Source organism: Cyprinodon tularosa, unplaced genomic scaffold, assembly GCF_016077235.1.
Source record: "Cyprinodon tularosa strain WSP-4 unplaced genomic scaffold, ASM1607723v1 ctg1235, whole genome shotgun sequence".
In the NCBI taxonomy this organism is placed as follows: Eukaryota; Metazoa; Chordata; class Actinopteri; order Cyprinodontiformes; family Cyprinodontidae; genus Cyprinodon; species Cyprinodon tularosa.
Window position 1 is genome coordinate 60,619 of NW_024038043.1, and position 24,920 is coordinate 85,538.

Genomic DNA, 24,920 nt, shown 5'->3' on the forward strand with positions numbered 1-24,920 from the left:
AAATGAGTAGCTCTGTAAAGACCTTGCCCACAATTTTTTTCTTTTCCTTTGATCAATGATCCTATTGGTGACGCGTCTAGCTTGAGGCGCACTGTGCGTAAAACCGGTTAAGCGGAAGAATAAAACTATTTATAGTTCATTTCATTTTTGGCTGAAGTTTTTCGTCTTTTTCGTGAACTTTACCCTTGGCGTACCTTCCTATAGAATATTCTAAAACCAAGAATTGTCAACTTCATTATTCGTGCATTTTTTTTTATTGAAATATACTCTGATATAACATATTAGAAGACTTGGTGTGGATGGCATGAAATAACAAACTTTATGAATAAAAAGGGCCTGATAGTCATATCAGAGATCCTATATCTGCATGGAAGAAAAACGCCTACACGAAGCCCTAATCGCCACCGTAATCGACCAGCCTGTGATCGTGTGGGATGTCTCTGCACGTGAGGAAGCAACACATCTGTAGTCAAGAGTGAATTCATCAGCTCTAGCAATGTCTGTCCAGCGCTCACGCATGCAACGTGCGTAATCAGAACACATACAATTCACGCACGTAAAAACGCGCCCCCCGTCGATTTGGCTCCGCAAGTCCCCTTTAAAAATCCCGAATCCAAGCCTAATGATTTATCAAACTCCTATTATCAAGAAAATGTCACACGAAGGGCACCTTGCTCTGCACTGACGCAAACTACTCCAATCTTTCCCACAGACCCATAGAAAAGCTTTGCACTTGCTGCTTTGCGCGGCAATATCCACTTCAGCTGCCAGTCCTCTCCTCCTCTTTTTAGCAGCTGTTTTCAGCCCGACAGCAGACCTCTGCACAAAATGGTAAGTGGATTGAAAAAAAACACCTCGTTTGCTTTTTACCTGAAGTCAAATAAGACTTGACATTGCTTTACGGTCTATTGTATGTTATTCGCAAAGTTCTTGAAAGTAGTTTTTGAAGCTGAAACATTTGCGCTGTCCGTGGTTCTGAAACGTAGAAACTTTCCTTTAGTGTTTTTTAATCACCGCTACATTAGGGCTCCTTTTATATGATAAAAACCTGTTTTTTGTTTTTTGTTAGTTTAAATCAAGGATACTGATGATGAATTTTGTAGCCTATCTGTCTTGTTGTGTTCATGCATATTTCTTCCTACTTACTTTATACAAAGAGGGAAACTTCCCAGAAAGAAGTTGGTTACTTATTTCACAAAAATGAACGCATCAAAGCATTATTCAATCAACGTTTTTAATCTGGAGGATTTTCCGGTTGCTTTCCCGCCCCCTCTACGTTAAATTCCAGGGAGCCGTTTTTTAATTCCGCCGCCCCAGGTCCAGCTCAGCCGTTGTAACGCCGGTGATCTCGCATGCCTGCGGGGAGAGCGGAGCCTCCCATAGACCCGCAGCAGCTTGTCTATTGGCCATAAAAATCAGTGGATGTGTGTGGCTGGATGACATGAGGGGGGAAATGGGGCGTAAAATTAAAGAATCTTGCAGAAAGCGGGAACTGGAGGAGCAATGCAAAGCGACCCCCCTCCCCATTCAATGCGCACACAACCTACTGTGCATTCATGGGCTGCTGAAACGCACCTCCTAAAAGTGAAATGCACTAAAAATTTTAAGGCTGCTGCAGACAAAACCTGCAGAGAATTTAACACCTTTAACCACAGTAGCTACAGATATGGACTGCACCAGCTTTAAGGCATTAGGGGTTCTATCTGAGCATCGTCGTTCCTGTCGCTGATTTTTCACTTTTATATCCCAGGATTTTTCTGAGCAGAGAGACATGGCCAAGCAACCGGTCGGAGCTCCTGCAGGCTACATCCCAATGCAGCAGCAAGAAGGAGCGGCGGGACTTACAGCAAACAAACCGGACAACACGGTGGCATGCCAACCACATTCCCCTCATCATCACCCGGCACCTCAGCCGCCACCTCCCTGCAACGAGAATAAAACTTTTTGTCCCACGGAAAATAAACCGGGAGAACCGGACTCCAATAAGGAGTATGGGACGTTTAAGAGCACCCAGGCCCCTCAGGTCCCCGGATCAGGGGCCACACAATCGGCCTTTAAGGATTCGTCTGGAGACCCGCTCCGGGCCACCTCAGAGCAAAACAACACCCCGGGTAATTGGACGGCTATGAGCCAGACCACCATCATACTAGGGACAGATGGGAACACGTCTGTTCAGCCCGGGACTATAACAGGGGTAAGTGTGCTAAATGAGCCGAGCAGAGCGGCTGCTGGAGGCAGGTGCGCAGCGGATGTTCCTGCATGCTACTGATTAAAATTGAGGAAAAAGATGAATGGATCTGAAGGGTTCACGCCTCTGGCAGCGTCATGGGGCAATTCAAACTTTTAGAGTTTGTGGAGCTTTATGCGAATTATTCATTTTGGAGGATCTGGTTTGTCGTTGTGCTTTTACGCCGAGAATGGGGGTCTTAGTTATGAAATAGCATTTTATAAGATTTTATTTTGCTATATTTTCTATCTATCTAGCAATAACATATGGTATTAATAATAAGACGTATAATATAGTCTGATGAGTAGCTGGCCGGGTTAATAGAAAGCTGAATCTTAAACTTGTGTGGCTGTTTTATTGGACTTGTGAGCTTTTTATAAGATTTTATGCCATCTGCGTCAAAAAAAACAAAAAAACAAAAAAAAAAAACCGTCTATGTCAGCAAAAAAAAAAAAAAAAAAAAAAAAAAAGATGAAGAAAATCACATAAAACATTTCATTTTCTACTCCGTTTATTAGCCCCCCTGCCATTTGCAGATGTTTGCCTAATATGTTACTGAATGAATTCATTTGGTACCAGCTGATTCTAGAAAACGGGTCGGACTACAGAACTTGGCTCATATTCTCGCGGTATTTGTAGGAGTCCCCGGCTCCCGGCAGACGCACTTGGTACAGCCCAGGTGTTTCCCGTCTGTGAGGCTGCGGATGGTAACCCTGTGGCCACGGGGACATCCCTGTCACACACACATTCAGGGTCTGCTAGGTTTTAGTGATGTTTTTCTTATTCTAATCATTTCTTTTTGGTTGTTTGGTGATGCCATGTTGCTCTGTGTGCTGTTGTAATAACGCATTGCTTTCATGAGTATTCTAATTATTTGGGTGGAAGCAGTTCTTAAAAAGAGCGCAGCTGGAAATGGAAAATGCAGATATAAATGCAATCATTTGTAACAGGCTGTAAGACTTTAAAACAGCTAATATTTATTTTATTATAATTATTTTTACAGAACCCGTTATAAGTTTCTTTTTAAAAGGCCATTCTGAACATATTAATATTGGAGAAGATTTAATGTACTACTTATTATTATTATTTTTTTTTTCAAACTTCCTTTCAAATTCTGGGCCTTTTTTTGCATCAGTGCTGTTTCTTGTTCTTATATTCTGAAGAACTACTTGTCTCAATGAATGTATTTTCTTTCTGTCATGTTGGCTTTTTTCCTAAAGCAAGCTGTAATCTTGCAAACTTTTTATTTTTGAATGTGGTTCACAAACGAATAGACCTGAGCAAACAGCTGAAATAACCACCGTTAAAATCGAGGTTACAATTTGAAGGCTTTATACTTTGGATTCTGTTTGGCTAGATTTTCTTTTTCTTTTTGAGAGAATTATAGTTTTTTTTTCTCCCTATAGGCAGACGAAGATGATGATGAAGGGGGAGATGAAAATAAGGCCAGAGGAAACTGGTCTAATAAATTGGATTTTATTTTGTCCATGGTTGGTTATGCGGTGGGACTTGGAAATGTGTGGAGGTTCCCTTATCTTGCCTTTCGAAATGGTGGAGGTAAGAGCTCTGAGTCAGACAAAAAAATATATATATAAAATTAGACATATTTTTGTGATGAATAAATAACAGAAAAGATCTGGATTAATCATTTTAAAGAAAATTAAAGAATGAAAACCTGTTGGCATACGCTTAAAGGCCTAACACACTGCAAAAACAATCTAGAAATAAGTACAAATAGTCTTAAATTAAATGAATTTGTCCTTAATTTGAGTAGGTAAATAAGATGATCTGCCAATGGAATAAGATTGTTTACTCTTAAAATAAAAAAATAGATAATATACTCTTGAAATAATTATTTATTTTAAGTGTAAATTGTTTTGTTCCACTGGCAAAGTGCCTCACTTACCTCCTTAATTTAAGAAAAAAAAAATGCACTTATTTTAAGAAAAAAATTGTTATTTAGATTGAAGGTTTTTTTGCAGTGCAAACAGTTAAAAGTATCAAAGGTTCTCTTTTCCAAAACTGCAATAAAAAAAAAAACTACTGTTTGCATAAGAACCTTGCAAAAATCAAAAGATGTGAGCTTTAATGATAATTCTATCTGAGAATCTGGACTGATGTTAAAACTGCTTCTCTTTTAAATACATTTTTGGGCTTTATTTCCTGACTTTTGAACTGCCCTCTGTGTTATGTGCCTCCCAGGTGCTTTTTTGATTCCCTATCTAACAATGTTGGGCATCGCCGGGATCCCAATCTTTTTGTTGGAAGTGTCCCTGGGCCAGTTTGCCAGCCAGGGCCCCGTGTCAGTTTGGAAGTGCATTCCCGCCCTTCAAGGTAAACTATAGCGCTACTAACAAACCCCCAAAAAATGAAATTAAAGAATAAATAAAAAAAAAAAATGAAATAACTAACACCTCTCAAATTTTCTAAAGGGTAATTTATATATTTCGTCTCATTTATTTATTTTAGGTTGCGGGATTGCCATGTTGATAATATCTGTCTTGATAGCCATTTACTATAACATTATAATGTGCTGGACACTGTACTACCTGTTCGCTTCGTTGAAGGGCTCACTGCCATGGGCTAACTGTAGGAATGAGTGGAACACGCTGGAATGTAAGGACAAAGACATGCTGCTGTTAGGTAAGACACATACCTTCACACTCACCAAAATCCCCCCCCTCTCTCTCTCTCCACAATGCGCAATGCGTCATGACTCCCTCAGCCGAGGTGTCCTGCAGTATAGTGAATCCTGACCTGCGATCTCTGCAGTGTGTGACTCCCAGTGACAAATTAGGAGCCGCTCACTCGTTTGTTTCATGCCTTCCTGAATAAGTCTGATGAAAAGATGTACAGGAGGCTTCTGTGTTACAGATCAATAGTACAAAATTATAACAAACATCATCTATTGTGCTTAATCTCACTATGAAATCTTAGTTTTAATGTTTGAATGTGCCATTTAACGGCTATGGTTGTCTAATTGCGATTCTTTAGATATTATGAATAAATCTGAGTTTTAAAGAATTGCATAGATTTTGACTTTTTTTGTCGTTTTGCATCAAATAAACATGAAATCTGCTTATATTTTGGGAAACATTTGCCCTCAGCGATTCTGTGAATTCAGCACTAAAACTGCTTGCTTGACAAATTTACTGTATAGAGAGAGCTGCTGCAGTGCTGCAGTGAGACCCGACACTGCCATCTGCTGGCAACGCACACGTAATGCCTGTTTCATGTTATATTTATTGGCATTAAAAATAATCATCCATTTAGATATTTTTGTGTGCAGTTTCTACAAAAAAGAACAGGCAGCTTTTAAAACATATAGTCATTAAATTAAATAAATTGAAAAATATTTCCACTTGTTTTTATGTAAATGTCCTTTCAAATGTTGAAATATTAAAAGTTAGATGTCCCTGTTATTGTGAGTCTTATAATTCTTTATATTTAATTTCATAATTATAAAAAAATATGGATATACAATTTTATTTGCAATAGTGATATAGCTGGCGATATATAGTAATGATGAAAAACCTAAAGTCTGAATATTAAAGTCGGACACTAGAAATGTTCAAGTTTTAAAATGTATCACTGTATCTATCAAAGCCCTCCTGAATGGTTTTTCTTTCCAACTCTGTTCCTCAGAGGCTTTAAAACACATATTCCATGTTTTAGCAAATCTGTATCATTTCCTAGTGTAAATCACACTAATCTGTTCACTTCCATTTTTACAATATGTGTAGAACTAATTAAGCAGGAACTTATATTATATACCTCTGTGAATGTCTCTGCTTGTTCAAATGTGTTGATTTTTGATTGGAACAGACTCATGCATCCTGCGGGACAAAACCACAGTTTCCATCAAGAACTCTACTTTCTGTCTGTCCGCAAACACTATGGGGAACCTGTCAAAGCTGCTTAACATGACAATTGACGGCAACAGGACCTACGTCAGCCCTAGTGAGGAATATTTCAAGTGAGTCTTCTGACAGAAAATAATTTCAGTTTCTTTACAAAGCTTGGTATGTACAGTATCTAATTTAAAGTATTTCTATCACTTCTTAGAAATACAAATTTGCTTCTTTAACAGGTGCACTGTTTGTTTGTTACATATTTTGAATTCAAAATTAATTAATTAAATATTAATTGTGTTGATCTACTGAAAATAAGTTTAAGACCTTACCAAACACAATCAAATTTATTCACAAAAATCAATTAAGTATTTCAAAATCTGATCATAAAACTGTATAACAACTGCCATAATCCATCTTCTGTGGCACAAATATTATGTTTGTATTATAAAAACTTGTGTAGCACAAAAAACATTTTATTCCTAGTGAGAAGTTGCACATTTTTCCATGTTTAAACCAAACATGTGTAAAAATATTGGTTAAAATTAGAAAGGATAGGCCAAATAAAGAAGAGGAAATTGCATACATGACAAATACCCCCCAAAAAGCAAATGCTGTTATTCCTTGGTTGCACTACTCTGCAGACCCACCTTCTGCAGCACTCTTATCTGCAGATCTTTGAAGGAATGTCTCGCTTTGCGTTTCTAGAGGTCGAATGTTTTGATTTTTAGTGCACAATTCTTCAACCAGTTTCCCAATGGGGGAAGTGCACTCACAGCAATCTTTAACTTAAGTTTTCTCTGCAAGTCAATTTTTACATAGCAAGCTGTAAACATTTTTGCCAAAGCAATTTTTCAATATTGCCTCTTTTGCCACTTTTTATAAAGGAATATTGGTTAAAGCCGACATGCCCAAAGTCTGTCCTCAAGGACCGCTGTCCTGCAGGTTTTAGAGGTTTCTCTCCTTTAGCGCACCTGTTTCAGATTAATGCAGTTCAGCAAAGGCATTTTAATCAGCTGCTAATGAACCCAGATTGCCCCAGCGGCCAACGTTTGGCATGCCTGGGTTTAAGGCTTAACTAACAGTTGTCCTTTTGACAAGTTCTATCATTGATGCTTCCACAGAACAGCCCTATTTATAGAAAGAGGAAATAACATGCACATGGATTTTGTTTAATTCAGTTCAGTTTACAAAATATTTAGCTGGTGACAAAGATTTCTTGCACTAGAATTAATTTAATTATATCAGGTTGCCACGCACCTTTGAAATGGACTTGTGAAAGAAAAAAATAGATAAATTATTTTTTTTAATCTTCCATCTCTCATATGTACACCTTACTAAATCTGAAAAGTCTGGAGATCAATGATATTTTAATCAAAGGGAGTGAAATTTAATCTTTATCAGATTACTGAAGCAATTTGATATATACATAAGAGAACCTTAGAGTCAATAATAAATATGACCTCTTAGACTTGAGGAGTTATGCATGCAACTAATTATGTATAAAAAAAGATCCATTTGCAGCTTAACATTCAATAGGAAACAAAAAAAAAATCCAGTTTGCATTGTTAAGTTATGTTGAAATGGAGTTTAACTCATTACCTTTTACCCGCAGGTACAATGTGTTGCATATTTCCAAAGGGATTGAATATCCAGGAGACATCCGCTGGCCTCTGGCAGGCTGCCTCTTCCTCGCCTGGCTCATTGTCTACGCTTCTTTGGCCAAAGGAATCAAGTCATCAGGCAAAGTAAAGATATACTTTTCCTCTGATCATTGTTTAGACTCATTTACTCAGTGACAGCTAGAAACTTTGAACTCAGACTGCACTCTATGAAAGCCTATCATTTTTAAAATATATTACTCTCTATGATATAGGCTATATTAGTCTATCAACACCTATCTACCTGGTCCACATACAGTACCTTGGTCTATTCATGGGAGCCATCAGGCTGAGGACAGAACGTTTATATGATATTGCCCTCTAGTGGACAAATATATTTAATACAAGGCAGCAATGATGGCTTATGGAGGACATTTGTGTTAAAACAATCTTTTAAAAATAATACAAAAACAACAGCAAAAATTATTCACATAAGTTGAGTCTGTAGATAATAAAACTCACAGTTCTTGTGGTCTTGAAAATATTACAAGAGGGCTGAAACAATTAATCGGATTAATCATGATTAATCGACTATTGAAATAATTGTCAACAAATTTAGCATTTGATTAGTCGTTTACTGGAATATAGAAACACGCCTTTAGCTGACAGAGCGACCCACTTAAAACAGTAAATATATAAAAAATGTAAAGATATATCTAAAGATTTCGCTTTTAAGATTAAAGTGTTTCTTTCTGTCAATATGCTCTATCCAGAAAAAGTTTTAGTCTCACCTGGTATGTTTTCGTAAAAAATCTTTAAGGAACTTATAAATTCACTGCGCTGTTTCAAATCCTCTAGCTGATGATAAGGTAGTAACAGTAACTGATAAAGATTTAGTGTCATATTTCAAGAGAAAATGCCAGGAGTAACAGAGGATAGATTTTTATAAATCCCAAAGGGAGGGTGTGAGATCCCTACTGAACATATACTGGTCAAGCGCTTAGAAATTAACCCTGTTTGTGGAATATTATCATTATTACAACCAGATTTTATTAAAAATTAAAAGTTTCATTAAAAATGAATGTGATTGATTGTTAAAACAAGGCCACTGTGAATGCTCTAGTTAATTCCCACAAAAATATCCCCACATCTTACTTTCTTGTTTTTTTGTTGTTTTTTTATGTAGAAAGTATGAGAAGAAATTTTCATAATTTAGGTCTGAACCATTCTAAGAGATCAATATGAATTGTCTTAAACTATTTCTTTGTAGTTTAAAATTGTGGTCCTGCTGGGAGGTTAACCCATTGACCCATGTTGACATCAAAATGCTTCTGGTCGAAGCTTAAGAAAAACATTCACAGCAGAATGTTGCTTCTATAACAGCACAGTGTGTAGATGGTGTGTTTTGCTATGTTTGTTTTCAGCACACATGGCATGCCATACTATTTCCGTTTTCTGATGACATGTTCAACACTACTCCTAACCTTTATTTTAATTAATCCGAACTTTCTTTGACATGTCTGCTCTACTTAGTTGGTCCTCAGGATCTACCAGTCTTACAGAACAACCATACATATATATATTTTTTCCCCGTTTCAAATTGATTGATTGATGCTTTACAACCACATCATTCATTTACAAGAAGTACTGAACAACATACTTTTATCTCATTATAATCAGGCAAAATCAGATCAGCTATCTGCAGCACAAACACTATATTTTTAGCCAAAATTGTACTAATTAGAATAGCAAAAAATTCTGATTATTAGTTGTAGAGGTACCAGAAAGGGATAGGTTAAGTAAGTAATTGTATTCTATATAGTAAGTATAAGATAAGAGACATTGGAATCAACTGTTCGAAATAAAGATGATTACTGGGGGCTGGCTAGCTGCATCTAGCTGTTTGCATAAAGTTTAAAATTTTTTTTTAAGAATTTACACTCTAATTAGCTAGGTTTACATGAAAAGCCAGCCTTAGTGAAAATGTTTTTTTCTTTTGCACAAGGAAAAGTGAGAGAGCTATGTTTAATCAATTGTTTTTGTTGTTTGTTTTTTTTTTACTGTGGCAAAACAAAGTATACCTAAGTTATCTTACAATGTAAAAAAAAAAAAAATTCTGGCAATAAATATTACATTTTATGCTCTGCTACTTGCAGTTATTTACTACATACCCAATAAACATGTAGCAGGAAATCCCAGACTGCCTTTTCAAGTTAAGGTAATCCAGGTAATTCCCAGTAGGTCTGGGAACAACAATGGCTTGTCAGCGGAGCTCTGCTGCTCCAAAACTCCAGAAGCACATTTCTAAGTAGACTCATAACTTAAATGAACTGCCTGAACATATGCAGCTTTGGCTTTTTCTCCCTCTAAAACCTCTTAATAGAGCATTTTTTGACAAACTAATGGTATATTAAAAAATCTCAACACTCATCTCCTTGCTGCTTCTTGCTGAAAGCTGAAATTTCCTAAATCTGATCAGAACCTAAAGCCTCAGTAAAGTGAAATTAGCTGGATAAAATTGCATAAAAACATGCCATAGACTTTCCAAAAGCAAAGGAAAATGGGCTATTGGGTTAGTTTGCTTTAGTCTGATAGCACCTGAAAAAGTTGAAGAGCTATGCATATTTTCTTTATGCACCTAGATATCTTTTTTTTTCCTGTATGCTCCAACGTGTTGCTTCTTTTCTTCCCCCTGGCCAGGTGGTTTATTTCACAGCCACATTTCCTTATGTGGTGCTGGTCATTCTTCTTATCAGAGGAGTGACCCTTCCTGGTGCTGCTGATGGCATCCTTTACTTTATTACACCAAAATGGGAAAAACTTAATGATGCAAAGGTACACAGTGTTCCTCCCTTTATTACAAAAGATAATAGTCTATGTCTAAAAAAGAAAAAAAAAATTACCTGTAGATCCTCCTTTCTTCCTCAGGTGTGGAAAGACGCTGCAACTCAGATCTTCTTCTCCTTGTCGGCTGCCTGGGGAGGGCTCATTACCCTCTCCTCATACAATAAGTTCCACAATAACTGCTACAGGTAAACACTTAAAAGGTAAACTACGCATCTATCAGAAATATTAAACTTGACCCAACAGATGCATGATGCTGTATCTGTATGTGTGATAGAAATATTCTGGTAAATGTCACTTTTTCTGGCATAGTTTGTTGATTCTTCCTTTAATGGTCACTGTTTTAAACTGTTGAAATAAAGACTGAATTTATAACATGTTACAGATTTTAATAATTTTCTTCAAATAAAAAGAAGTAGCTTGGCTTCAGTAGAAGCAGCAAAACTGTGTTTTTTGTTTGTTTGTCTGTGTGCGTGGGTCTGTGTGTGTAAAGTGGCACCATGCAGTGATAAGCTGTTGAACATCTTTGGATTTAAACACAGTTATTCTTACTGCCACTAGATGGCACTGTTAGACCTGTTTACATTAACAGCCCATTTTATTTATCAGCAATTTTTTGAAATATAAGAATACTTTCAGTGATGCAAATATCATTGGCTTATGCTACATCAGGCCCCCTGATCTGTTTTTGCTCTTGCAGGGACACTGTAATAGTGACGTGTACCAACAGTGCGACCAGTATATTTGCTGGATTTGTCATCTTCTCTGTAATTGGTTTCATGGCTCATGAACTGAAAGTGCCAATAGAGAAGGTAGCAGATGAGGGTAAGAAAACCAAGCCATTATCCAGGAACAGGTGATGAGTAAAATATGTTTGTTTGTTTTTTTTTCATCTGCTCTGGACCTTAGAGGAAACATCTGTATTGATATTGCATACAAAACATGCATATTTATATGATTCTTTGCATTTTTCTCAGGTCCAGGCATAGCCTTTGTGGTGTATCCTGAAGCTCTGACCAGACTTCCCCTCTCTCCTTTCTGGGCAATCATATTCTTCCTCATGCTCCTAACTCTTGGACTTGATACCATGGTAACTGCTGCATTTTTTATATTCTGGTGTTCCTGCATTCAATGCATACTTGCCGTTTATATTTCCTCAAAACCACAGATGAATCCTTAAAATAATCTGTTTGCTTAGAAGGTTTGAATTCAAAGTAGTATTTGGTCTTATCTTAGTGCCTTGTGTAATTTATTGTAAAAACTTTAGTAAACAAACTGCAAGGGGAAATATGAAGCAAAATCCATTTTTTTTCCTTTTAAATTTGAGTCTCCAAACTTAAAAGTCAAGAAAAGGATAACTTAGCATATTAATGTCTTTTTTGATTTAGATGCTATTTAGGTCATAGTTTTCAGTGTTTTATATTTCTCTGTTTTCCGTTTTTCGTAGTATTTTTGTAGTCCAAGCTGAAGGATGTGAAAGCAACAAGAAGATGATTCTGTTTGGTTGGTGGGTGTATAAACCCACAAAGGTCAAAGCCTTCCCCCAGATCAAAACATCTTCTAAGTGCATACATAAATAAGTGGAAAAGGTCCTCTTTGTTTAGGCAAAGTGCTTCAGAAAACCATTATGAGCAGGGATTAGTGAATTTTTTTTCTCTGGTACTAGACAATCATATCTACGCTATTAAACTGTAACTTGGCCGAAATGGCTTGAAATGACCTGCAATGGGAGGGGAGCGGGGTCTGAAGTGCCTCCTGTGGATTTAAACGGACCACAGCAAAATCATTTGGTGAAAGAGGCACAATAGGAAATTGCTAAAAATGAATGACTACAGAGAGCTGTTATGACATATTCAGACCAAAGCACTATTTGGATGTGTGCAAGAGGAAAAAAAATGTAACAATGCTTTTTTAGCCACATGGGGGCAGAAAAATAGAACACTGATAACTGATTTTCTTAGAAAACATATTTTTTCTTCAGGTATATGCTTAGGGTCACAAAACCCAGCCAACTGACTACAGTACAAGGAAGACATTTTCACATGGTGTGGGACACGTAACCAGGGAAGATGAATCACAAAACAAGATTAATTTTTTTAAGTCTTTCTTAAAAAGTAAATGCATGTATCTGGCTTTTTAATTTTCAGATGGCCCAAGAAAGCTTTTTAAACTATCCTGCATAAGATGTTTTTGCCACAACAAACACTTACTAAATGTGTACATGTTTCTTTGGTTTTATCTAAAGATTCTAAGGAAAAAATACACCTATGAAAAAATGGTACCAAAATTCACTAAAAGTATAATAACACCTTTAAAGTATTTCAAGTTATTTAGATTTTATTAGAAACTTACTGATCGTATCAGTAAGTTTATTTTCTTACTTCCTAAAAGAAGCCTAATAGATATATTTTTACAAGAGCATTAAGGATCTGTTATAATGCTCATACAGATACATATGTTTTGGGATTATTGTTTTAAATGGTCACGCTCAAGGGAGGAAAAACTGGTGACCCCACCCCTGAGAGGGTGGAAAACCTCCACTCTGGCAGCAACATACAGGAGCAAGTACAGTAGTCCCCCTTCGCTCCACACAACTGCAACTGCATTCATTCCATTCAGTGCGTTGCACTTGAGCCATGGAATGTCAAAGACTGGACACCCAATTAACCCACTAACCTAGAGATGTCCAACAGTTTTACCCCCACCCTGCAACAACACACCCCAGCCATGAAGGCCGCACCAAGCCAACTGGGCAGCTACCCCACCAGAGTGAGGCCACACCCACTATCCCTGCTACACTCTGCCCAATCAACTCCTCCATGCTAGAGCCCTAAACCAGGCTCCTAGATCAGGAGCTGATATTCAAAGGAAGGCTGTAAGGATAGGCGAAACGCCAGCTTCAGTACCGATCGACCTCCAAGACACAACCGCCAACTCTTGCCTAGACCCTAACCAGATGGCCTGCTCCTCCTCATAAACTCAAACCCCAGCTGGCAAACAGAGAACAACAGGGTGAAAAGACCCCAAACCCTCCTCCGCTGCTCAGATTTAGTGCTGTTGCAAGTTGTTCTTGAGTGCATTTAAAAACTGCATTTAAAAACTGCATTTAAAACGCAGCCAGTAATTAAAGCCACCAACACCCAAACACTCATTATATTCAGCTACTCATAAAAGAACGTAACAAAGAACTATCAATATCATTTCCTAAGAAAGTTCTTATCTGATGTTGCTTTGAAATCTATGATACTGAGTTCTGCTGGTGATTCAAAATTATACAGTAAAAAATGTTATTTGGTTCAACTTCAGAAAGAAGAGTTTTCTGAAGTTATAAAGAAGATTAATTGCTCTATGCTGTTTACATGTTTTGAAAAAAATCCATGTTCTAAACAAATTTTAAGGCTTATTAAAGCTATGAAAAATACACATTGTTTTATTTGTTTTTTGGATTTGAATTATCTCTAAGTTATCAGATTTTCTGTCAGCAATATGATTCTCCTGAATTCCCTTTGCAGAATAACACTTCAACTTTGCAGATAACATCAGGTGATGTGTAAACACTGTAGGCATTGACCCAATTAACATGATTACCCAAGTATGCTACCTGCTGTGACTGTCTGCTCAAGAGCTTAACTCTCCAGGTAGCTGAACAAAGGCTGTCTGTGTGAGATGAGAAAGTGTCAAACTAATTAAATTCAAAAGTTTTTAGAGAGAAAAAAAGTACATCTCACTATTAAAGTGAATTATGTTTAATTGTAAACATCAACCTTATGCCCATGACTTTTTAAATTATTCCCTGACATTTAATGCGATATAAAGTCATGGAAACAAAATAAGGAAAAAAAGCACAATAAAAAACTTTAGGTATTATTAATATTTATAGAAACACCCACCTATGCAAAAGATTAATTTCTAAAGTACGAAAATCATCTCCTCCCCTATAATTATTAAAAAGAATAATGTGGGAACTTCAGTCATTTTTGTTTTTTATATACTGCTAAGAAGTGTATTTTCGCTTTATCTTTTATGTCTGTGTTGGATTATGTGGATCCTATGTATGTATTTGCTTTTTTATAATTTGTTTGATGTTGTCTACCTCTGTTCTCTGGGGTAAATTTCAAACATCAAATTCTCAAAACAATATTGCACTTTATATTTATGAATGGAGTTACCTGGTTTGGCCATAGACGAGTGTCTCTTGTTCAGGAACTCGCATTGTTTAACTTCTATTTGAAAAGGCATTTCTTAGACTTCTTCCAGCCTCTATCTGTGCTCCTATTGCAGTGAAAATTGTGAAATCTTCAATATTTTGCTTCTCATTGAGTGTTTTTCCTTCCAAACTAAGGGTTCATTTTAATAACATTAATCTGTGCTCATAGTTGGTTGTTTTGTGTAAAATGATTTGTGTTATATTTGTTGTCTCTTGTTCAGGTGCTCTTGAAAAAAAACATATTTTTTAACTAAACAGGACAATTAACAGTAAGATTAAAAAACGAAAGAATTTCGACATTGTACCCTAAAATGATTACAATGAATTTTCCACCTTTTTATTTCTAAAATCTTAATGTATTCATATTTATTCTTGATGTCACAGGAGGATGAATTTGATATGTCTTATATCGCCTCCACAGGTTTTCCACATTTACATTTCAGTTAAGAAATATGAATTTAATATTTTTCCAGTACTTACTGCATTATAACAGAAAAGTTTATTCTGACTTAATGTCGGACCATAAAAATAAAAAGGGTAATGTTTTTATTTTATTTTATTTATTTTTACATTAAGAGTATGTAAATAAATAGTTTAAACTTTGTATTTGTTTGTGAGTTACTGTGCTGATATACCTCATCATGATTTCTTAAACACCCCAGGCTTGTGAGAATGATCCTAAGCAAACATCTCCCCATAATGCACCAATTCCTTTAAGTTCATTCTGATGCCCCTGAGCTGAGCAGCAGGGCAGGGGGCACACACGTCAACAGAAACAGTAAATGATGATGTTACTGTGCCTCGGTAGTGGCAGCTCAGATGGGAGGGCTTTTGGCTTTGTTTTAGGAAGCAGCTCAACAGTAATAGGCTTGGGATGTTGACAGGAAATTAGTTTTGGGAGCTCAGAAGGAAGGCGAGAAACGGGGAAGTGGCAGATCTAGCTCTCTGTCAGTGCATTTTCACTGTGTTCTCATGCGTATGTTCTCACAATACCAGCCTCTTTAAATTTCCCTGTTTATATATTCATCTGCTGTTCTCCTCTGGGCTCAGAGGCTCTTTCACCATGATGTCATATTTGCTTTTCTTCAGGCTGACTCCCACATGTCAGGTCGCTTCCCTGTAATCCAAATTCTTCCTTTTTTGTTTTTTCTGCAGCACAGAGTTATATAAATGTTCCTTTTTACTGTTTTGAAAGCAAATGAAATTACTTTAAGAATGTTTATTAGATAAATGTAGACAAATGCTTCATAACACTAATAAATGCACAAATTTTGACAGCTGCAGCTGCTCCTGTTTAAATGAGCTTTAATGCAGGCTGCAGGCTGGTGATTCTGCAGTACAGAGAGACAACTACAGAATATATGTGATGAGTTTTTCATCCTCCTCCTTCCATCTTCTCTCCTGTCCTATCACATTATCTCCTTCTTCCTCAAACTGTTTTCAGTTTGCCACCATTGAGACGATTGTAACATCCGTGACAGATGAGTACCCCAAATACTTGAGGAAACATAAACCGCTCTTCACCCTGGTATGCTGTGCGTCTTTCTTCATCCTGGGCTTTCCAATGATAACAGAGGTATGATACACACATACTTCTTTGTATATGGAGGTAAAAGTGTCTCATAATATATATTTTAGATGTGTACACCTGTAAATTATTAACTGAGAAGTTGATAAGCGAAATGTTTAATGTAGTACAAATAAATAATTTGTTGTACAAAATCAGTTTGAGCTTGTGTGTAAAATTTTCACCTGCAGTTTTTTTTTCACACATACAAAGAACTTATTACATATTTAAAATTGTTTGTCTTCAACAACATTTACCACTACCACTACGAGTCAGTAATCACAACTACAACCTGGAGAGACTTACACAGACAAAAGTTGCAAATAGAAAATATTTAATTTATTTATACAGATAACACTATCATAGTCTTCAACATATATCTAAGTAAAATTAGCTGATTGCGAGGATTGATTGACTCCCTGCAATCGCTCTTACTGAGCAGGCATGTAGCCACAGTGGAGAGAAAAGCTCCCTTTTAACAGAAATAAACCCCTTGCAGAACCAGGCTCATTGTGAGCGTCCATCTGCAAAGGGTGAATGGGGTTCAAGAAGATTGAAGCAGATGCAGATATAAATGAAATAATTTCTTCTGTATTTGGGCTCCAGCAGAAGACTTTGATGCTGTGAATAAACGTAACCTAGAAAAGGATTAGAGTGATATTCCCCCGGGGGAAGATAATCTTCCACAGGGGCCAGGACACTGGTGACAGAATAAACCAGAGGGTGAGTAGGACTGAGAATAAGGGAGGAGATGAGTTGGGTGAACGTTAGCTTGCATGCTGGAGAGGGATGCTGGGCCAGGCAAATCCAGGAGCTTGCAGGGGATCTGATTGGCTTTGGAGAAGGTGTGGCCCCCGAACAAGGGACATCACAGGTGGTTCAGCTGAAGCCTCTAAGTGTCTTCCAGATTTAATTTATGCTTAATCTTCATTTCTTGAATCTATTGCTTTGCATGCTCCAATCTTGTCTCAGTGAAAGTTCCCTGTGTGATTTTCCCTAGTTTTTTTTCCAGCTCTGCGTTATGGCGCTACTGGGTGCCTGTAATACTTTGCAGGCTTGCTTTGACTTATTTTCTCTTAATTTATGATGAGTAAAGCGAAACACTTAATGTTACATTATATATGCAAGTATTAGTACTTTTTTTCCTTGACAACCCCTCAATCTACGCCTCCCTCCCATACAAATGTTTCTAAAGTTACATTAATCAATTACTTAGTTGTACAAGATAAAATAATGTGCTTTTCAACTTCTCACACCTGTTTTGGTCCAGCAGATTCCAAAACAGCTTATTCCCCACCACCATCAGACAGCTGAATGTTGAAAAAACTCTAAATAATTCCATAGACCAGGGGTGTCAAAGTGGTTCCAGAAAGGGCCGTGTGGCTGCAGGTTTTCTTTCCAACCAAGCAACAGCACACTTGACTCCAGTCATCTCATCAAGTCATCATATTCAGATTGGACTCACTTCATGAGATGACTGGAGTCTGGTGTGCTATTGCTTGGTTGGAAAGAAGACCTGCAGCCACACAGCCCTTTCTGGAACCACTTTGACACCCCTGCCATAGACGCTGCATCAAACTGACCATATCAATGCTTTTTTTTTTTTTTTTTTTTTTTTTTTGCACCATGTTTTTTTTCCCACAATGTTACATTTGATCATTGCTGCACTATGGAAATGTCAGAAGAGCTGAACAAGCTGTCTAAGTCTAAATCTAATAAAGTTCTTACATGTACACACATCCAAAAATCCAAAAAAGTGTGGATATCGTTAAACATTTCTCCCTTAATATTAGAGAACAGACATCTGATGAAGTATTAAATCTGATGTCGCTAACTATATTTTGTGTTAAATTTTAAAGAGCGGGATGTACATGCTCCAGTTGGTGGACACATATGCAGCCTCTTATTCTTTGGTCATCATTGCCATATTTGAGCTGATTGGGATTTCTTACCTGTACGGTAAGTAAATGACCTATAATATGTCCTATTTACTTCACTTGCTTTCTCTCTTTAAGCAACTGTCATTTTCGTTGGTTTTTGGAAGTACCTCAATGCATTTTGAATAACAAATTCAGATTTATATAACAATCAAAATTAGTCTTAGAGGGGGGATCATGCAGAGAACAGGTCAAGGAACCACAACAAGTGGAGGTGCAGAGAAAGGGAACATACCACAGTAAGCACAGAGTAACTTAAACTGGAAAGCTGAGAGGTACAGCTGAGATCAATAAAGGCAAAGGATGCTGAGGGGGGGAGAACACCAAACACAGGTGCTTAGCAGAGAGATAGAGAAACAGATGGATGAAATCTTTAGCCCTGTGCTTTGGTTAAAAAAAAAAAGAAAAAAAGTTGTACTTACTTTATATGTGTGTAAACATTTATTAAGGGGTAATTTAATTACCACTTGTGCTGTAGTACTGTATGTAAAAACATACTTGTGTAAGATATCTATGAAACTCCTTAATAGTTGATGGTATAAAACATGAAGTGATCATTTCTGATTTTGTTTGCATTTATTTGGTTGAAAACCTTCATTTTTATTAATATTCTGTTTCAACTATTATGTATAATGACTGCTTTACCAATCAGAGACTTTAAGAGAAACAGAATGTGTTTCAATTGGACCTTGAGTTGTAGCAACTTCCTTACAGCAATGATAAAGATCAGTAAAAAATATTGAATCCTTCACTCTTTAATTTGATTACATTTGCTCAGTGGGGGGAAAAAAATCTAGGTACGGTTTCTTTTAATACCATAGTTTCCAGCTTATTTTCAACACTTTTGATATTGGTCTTCTCCTTTAAGTATTCAGAGAGAGAAATATTAGCTTATTCCTCTTTGCATGATCGCTCGAAATTATAAGAATTTTTGGCTCCTTTCGTATGCTGTTTTCTTCAGTTCACTCCACATAAAATCCCAGCAGGTTTGACCAAACTACGTGCTTTTCTTATTTAAATGGTGTATTTTTTTAAAAATCATGCTTCCAGCCATCTACTTAGAAAGTAATAACCTTACAGTTTAAATGAAAAAGCACACATTCTGTCTTTCTGTCTTTTTAAAAAATTATTAAAAAAATGTTATGGACAGATTTTGCTGAGACTTTCACAGAAGGTGCTTATTGTGACCGGCAACACATGATAACCTTTTGGTGAAGATCCGGATCACCATCTGTCACATAAATGATGTGCCACATAAATTTCGGGGGAAACGAGCTTCATGGAAGAGGTCTGCACCCTACATGTGCTTTTCTGGTTTGTTTAGCAAAACTTGCTACACCAGTTATTTTATTAGAAACAATTCTCTCTTAATTTTAGAATATTTTTGTAAAAAAAAAATGTAAATGAAAGGTTTGATTAAAATACAAATCTTCAATGTGAGATGTTGTTACAGTGATTAGTATATTTCCATCTTTTTAAGCGTCTTTACTGGGGGTACCTGTAAATGTAAACTCCTCATATTCACATGTTGTGAGACAGCTTTTGTCTCCCATTATTTGTCTTGATTCCAGCCTGAGGCACCATGAACCCAAACACACTCAGTCGAACACCTTAACTGGGACACCAATTACATCTAGGAGAATTTTGTGATTACTGTTGGCCTTTCAGGAAATATTGGGATTTGCCCAATTGTCCTTCATGCTTGTTACCTGATATTACACATATGGCCACCAGGGGTCTCCGTTGTAATGTACAAGCCTGAAACTCCAAAGAGCCAAGGACTCAGGTGTGTATCAGGTGTCTGTTACCAACCAAGAGGCTTGGCTCCAGGATGCCAGAGCATCAGCACAGGTTACATATTGAAATGATTGTGTGACTCTGCCTCTTCATGTCACTCACAGTTATCTGTCAATAAAGACAAAGAAATGAAGCCATCTGCTCCCTCACAGTTTTTCAAAGAATCTGATGCCCTTTTTCACAAACAAAATTACCCCCCACCCCCCCTATCACACACTCGCACACATGAAATTTGCCGATCTCCTTTTCAAGGGACCTTATCAAACCCAGGTCACTCTCTGCATTCCCCTTTCCGCCTTCCCATCATTTCTCTTCTTTGATTTTATCTCCTTCTGTTTTTTTCCCCCCTCTTTCAAAGGTCTGCAGAGGTTTTGCGAGGACATCGAAATGATGATTGGTTTCCAGCCAAACCGATTTTGGAGAGTGTGCTGGGCCTTTGTGACTCCAACAATCTTGACAGTATGTTTGTTTTTTATCATCAACCCCCCACCCCAAACACAGACACACATACACACACAATGCCACTGATTTGTGTTTTAAAATGAATCAGTTCTATCCATCTCCTTCCAAGTGCATTAATTTGCATTTTTAACAGGTGAGCTAAAAAGTCCTCAAACACAAACGCTTCTTCCTTTTTCTTCCTATTTCTGTGTTGACAACTCTTTTCCCAATCCATATCTCTATAACTACCTGTTATTCACTGCAGCTTATAATTCAGCTCTATATAGTCATCTTGAACCAGGTAGACAACTGTTTTACCCATGTAAATTATTCACACTTTCCATGAAACCTACTTTTGTTTCTCAGTTCTGTCCAGCAGCTGTTGTAAAATATGTGGCACAGATTTTACTAATATGGCAGAGCTGGACCCTGGCCTGCATAAGTATGTATAATTTACATAAACATCAGAAAAAAACTGAACCAGCATAGCAGAGGTAATGTGGACAAATGGAGCAGAAGTTAGAGCGGCTGCTTGTTTCGTAGAAGGTCTGTATAATAAATGATTTACTGCAGCTGATCTGTTTCTGTCTGACTAACATGTTCCGTCTGTTGACTTTTTTTTTCCCAAGTAGCTAACGAATCACTGATAAAATGAATCTCAAATGTATCTATTTTCCATCGTTATCTATCCTTTTGTTGCAGCATCTGGACAGGAAGATGGTTTTCATCCCTAGTTGAAATATTTTGGGAAAAACATTTAAGGATTGACGTTCTGTTGTTGAATTGATGTTTACAGGAAAAATAAGATTAATATAATATCAAAAAATTGTCTTGAAAGATATGCAAGCGCTTTCAAAAGTTGGGCTGGAAGTGATATTTTCCCACATATAGCACAAAATTTCATAGTCTTTCAATTTATTTTTCTATGTTTTTGTAAATCATAGTTCCCTTTGTTTTTCTTGTTTGTTTTAATTATATGCTTTATTTATATTTGTCTACTAAACAGGTTCAGTTTCAGATTTATGTGTCAGAACTGCTGCATTTTTTTCTCTGTCACAAAAAAGTTGGAATGGCAAAGTTGAATAGCTACAAGCTAACATAATTTATGCACCCGCAGAACCGCTAATAATAAATAAAAACTTGCTTGTTCTTCATCCACTGAACACTCAGTGGCAGAGATACTAAACATTTTAGTTGTGTAAGAGAAGCGATTGTTTCTGATAGAATTACTCAGAGGAAAAGTAAAAAGTAGGATGCAGTAAAACAAAAACAAAAAATATATTTGGTGAAAAAGTTACTCAAATAAAGGTAGCTGAGTAAAAGTACCAAGTTATTATCCATTGGTCAACGATGGAATGTAAGGAACTGTCCACTTTTTCTACCACACTCAACCAGGAGTACTGAATGCTGAAAGTCTGTGATTTCATGGAATCAGAATCATCTTTATTCATTATTCAATCGTCATTATAGAAGCATCTGCTTATATAAAGAGATTTTTAACCAGCTTGCATCGTTTGATAAATAGGATTATTCGGGATATATGCTTGACTTGAAATCTTTCTCTATATTGAAATGAATTGACTTTGTAAAGTGTCATGAGAAGACATGTTATTTGATATATCACCAAGTCACATATAGGTACTTAGTAAAATACATATATGAACAATTATTTAATAAAAAAAAATATACACTGATGGATGTTTAATTTAAACTCATTTAAGCTATAGGTTTTTAAGAAACCATAGTTTAGATTATAGGTTGTAAAGACAAGCTTATACCTTTAAGATAATTTTCTCTTGAACATATCTTGTTTGTAATATAGTTGATCTATATTGATTCTCTGTTCGTTATTTGCTATAAGTACCTTGAGAATCTAGAACAAGAATAAAATATTTGTAGTTCAAAACAGACAATTCTTCTCATTCAACATTAATATGTTTTAAAGTAAAAGTTCAGCCAAAGTAAAATAAACTGGTTGATTATTATCTACTAAAAACTGATCTCCGTTTAAATATGACATCAATAGTTGAAAAGTAAATTTTTTTTAGATAAACTTTTTCACTTTGTTACCTGATATCAGTGAGATTTAAAAGTAATAAAGGTTTCAACACAGCATTTCAATTAGGTTGAGTTGTGTTCCCTCACTGGGCTTTTGTTACACATTCTTCATTTATTTTTTCTAGCATTCAGTTATTGTTGTTTATTTACTATTTTAATTTGCTATTATACCTGATTTTTTTTGTTGTTTTTAAATTTCTCATCCATCCATCCATCCATCCATCCATCCATCCATCCATCCATCCATCCATCCATCCATCCATCCATCCATCCATCCATCCATCCATCCATCCATCCATCCATCCATCCATCCATCCATCCATCCATCCATCCATCCATCCATCCATCCATCTTCTTCCGCTTATCCGAGGTCGGGTCGCCCGGGTAGCAGCTTCAGTAGGGAGGCCCAGATGTCCCTCTAATGCTCTAATGACCATAGATGAGAGTAGGAATGAAGATCGACCGGTAAATCGAGAGCTTTGCATTTTGGTTTAGCACTCTCTTCACCAAAACAGACCGGTAGAGCACGTGCTTCACAACAGACGCCGCACCAATCAGTCTATTTATCTCCCACACCATCTTCCCCTCATTTGTGAATAAGAACCCAAGATACTTAAACTCCTTCACTAGGGGCAGCACATCCTCCCCATCCTGGCGAAGGGACTCTACCCTTTATCGGCTCAAGACCATGGTCTCAGATTTGGTGGCACTGATCCTCATCCCGGCTGCTTCACACTCGGCTGCAAACCACTCCAGTGAGAGCTGTAGATCACACCCTGATGAAGCCAATAGAACCACATCATCTGCGAATAACAGAGACTTGATCCTAAGGCCACTTGGCTGCACCCAGAAATTCTGTCCATAAAAGTTATGAACGCACTGCTCCTCCTGAATCTGAGATTCGACTATCCGAGGGACCCTCCTTTCCAGAACCTCGGAATAGACCTTACCAGGGAGTCTTAAGAGTGTGATTCCTCTGTAGTTGGAACAACGCAGCCCCACAGCATCCAGAGCCTTAAGGTACTCAGGGCAAATCTCATCCACCCCTGGGGTCCTATCACCGAGGAGTGTTTTAACCACCCCAGTGACCTCAGCACCACAGATGGGAGAACCCGACCCAGAGCCCCCAGGCTCTTCTTCCTCATTGGAGGATCCCGAGATGAGGACAGCAGCACACCACCCCCACTATAAATAGTGTTGGTACTGCACTGCTTCCCCATCCTGAGATGCCGGATTGTGGACCAGAATTGCTTTGAAGCCATATGGAAGTCTTTCTAAATGGCCTCTCCTCTTCGGTGGCAATTTCAAGGAACATTAGTTATAGTCCAGAACATGTTCTGAACACCCCTGAATAAAGATTTGAGCTGTAAAAGAAAACTCTGAGATTCCTTTATCAAGACTGGAACCATTTGCAGAAAACCTTATAATCAAACAATCTCTGATTACCTTTCTGAAAGAGTTTATCGATTTTTATGTTTGAATATCACTAAATATGTTACTTAAGTACATGTTGTATTAATTTCTTTAATACATTACAAACCAAGATATTAAAAATAACTGAAAGTTCATTATTTGTGCAGGGCATCCTGGGACTCAGTCTGTACCAGTGGAAAGTGATGACATACGAGGACTACACCTACCCCACCTGGTCTATGGTCCTGGGCTGGCTGATGGTTATTTGCTCAGTAATCTGGATCCCCATCATGTTTTTCATTAAGATTTACCTGGCCCCTGGCAGCATAGCCGAGGTAATAATTGAGATGAAACTGTGGTTGGATATTGTTTTGTATTTTTTGTTTCTGACACATGCATGCACAAACAGATACACACCGGTTAAATCAATAGTCACATCCTTCTCTCATTAGCACGGAGAGACAAGCTGCAGGCTGAGGATTAATTCTTTCATATTTATGGGAGTCTTCCGAGTCTCTTTTAAATGCTTTGATTAATGGACGATGATGGTTGTGGCTTTTTGTCCAAACAGCTTTGTTTTCTCAGTATCACTGACAGGAGCATCAATTACAGATTCTTGTCTAGATTACTTTGTAATATGGGAAAATAACCCTGAATGCAAGCTCTTATCGGATCTAAATTTAATTAATTAAGTCCTTTCATTTTCTCTCTTGATTATCACATTACCCTCTATACATTTCACAGCCAAACCGCATTATAAAGCAGTTGTTGTTTAACAATAAAGCTGTCATATTACAATTAGAAGCTTCATTCTAAAATGATCTCTTTTGCTTTATATCTCAACACCCTTCTGTATAATTTAAAACCAGCTATAACATCTTCCCGATTTTAAAACCTTTTCTTGTTCCCTAGGTCTTCGAGCCTTTTTTAATATATTTTTTCATTTTGTCAGATTAGACTTTTCAAAACGAGATTTC

General features: G+C 37.1%; 1 protein-coding gene across 2 annotated transcripts in view; it reads left to right on the forward strand.

Moving 5' to 3' along the window:
* Window positions 1-402: 402 nt before the first annotated feature.
* Window positions 403-24,920, forward strand: part of slc6a5 (solute carrier family 6 member 5) — a 29,643-nt gene continuing 5,125 nt past the window's right edge. The window contains exons 1-15 of one of the 2 annotated variants that reach the window (XM_038276271.1): window positions 403-831; window positions 1,751-2,194; window positions 3,634-3,784; window positions 4,430-4,561; window positions 4,697-4,870; window positions 6,053-6,203; window positions 7,694-7,826; window positions 10,380-10,514; window positions 10,608-10,711; window positions 11,224-11,348; window positions 11,501-11,613; window positions 16,175-16,306; window positions 18,157-18,256; window positions 20,390-20,490; window positions 24,111-24,278. In XM_038276271.1, the coding sequence (XP_038132199.1) occupies window positions 829-831; window positions 1,751-2,194; window positions 3,634-3,784; window positions 4,430-4,561; window positions 4,697-4,870; window positions 6,053-6,203; window positions 7,694-7,826; window positions 10,380-10,514; window positions 10,608-10,711; window positions 11,224-11,348; window positions 11,501-11,613; window positions 16,175-16,306; window positions 18,157-18,256; window positions 20,390-20,490; window positions 24,111-24,278 (2,166 nt within the window). In that variant the 5' untranslated portion in view covers window positions 403-828. Of the gene's footprint in view, window positions 832-1,493; window positions 2,195-3,633; window positions 3,785-4,429; window positions 4,562-4,696; window positions 4,871-6,052; window positions 6,204-7,693; window positions 7,827-10,379; window positions 10,515-10,607; window positions 10,712-11,223; window positions 11,349-11,500; window positions 11,614-16,174; window positions 16,307-18,156; window positions 18,257-20,389; window positions 20,491-24,110; window positions 24,279-24,920 lie in introns of those variants that run through there. The other variant, XM_038276272.1, reaches the window with a different exon arrangement.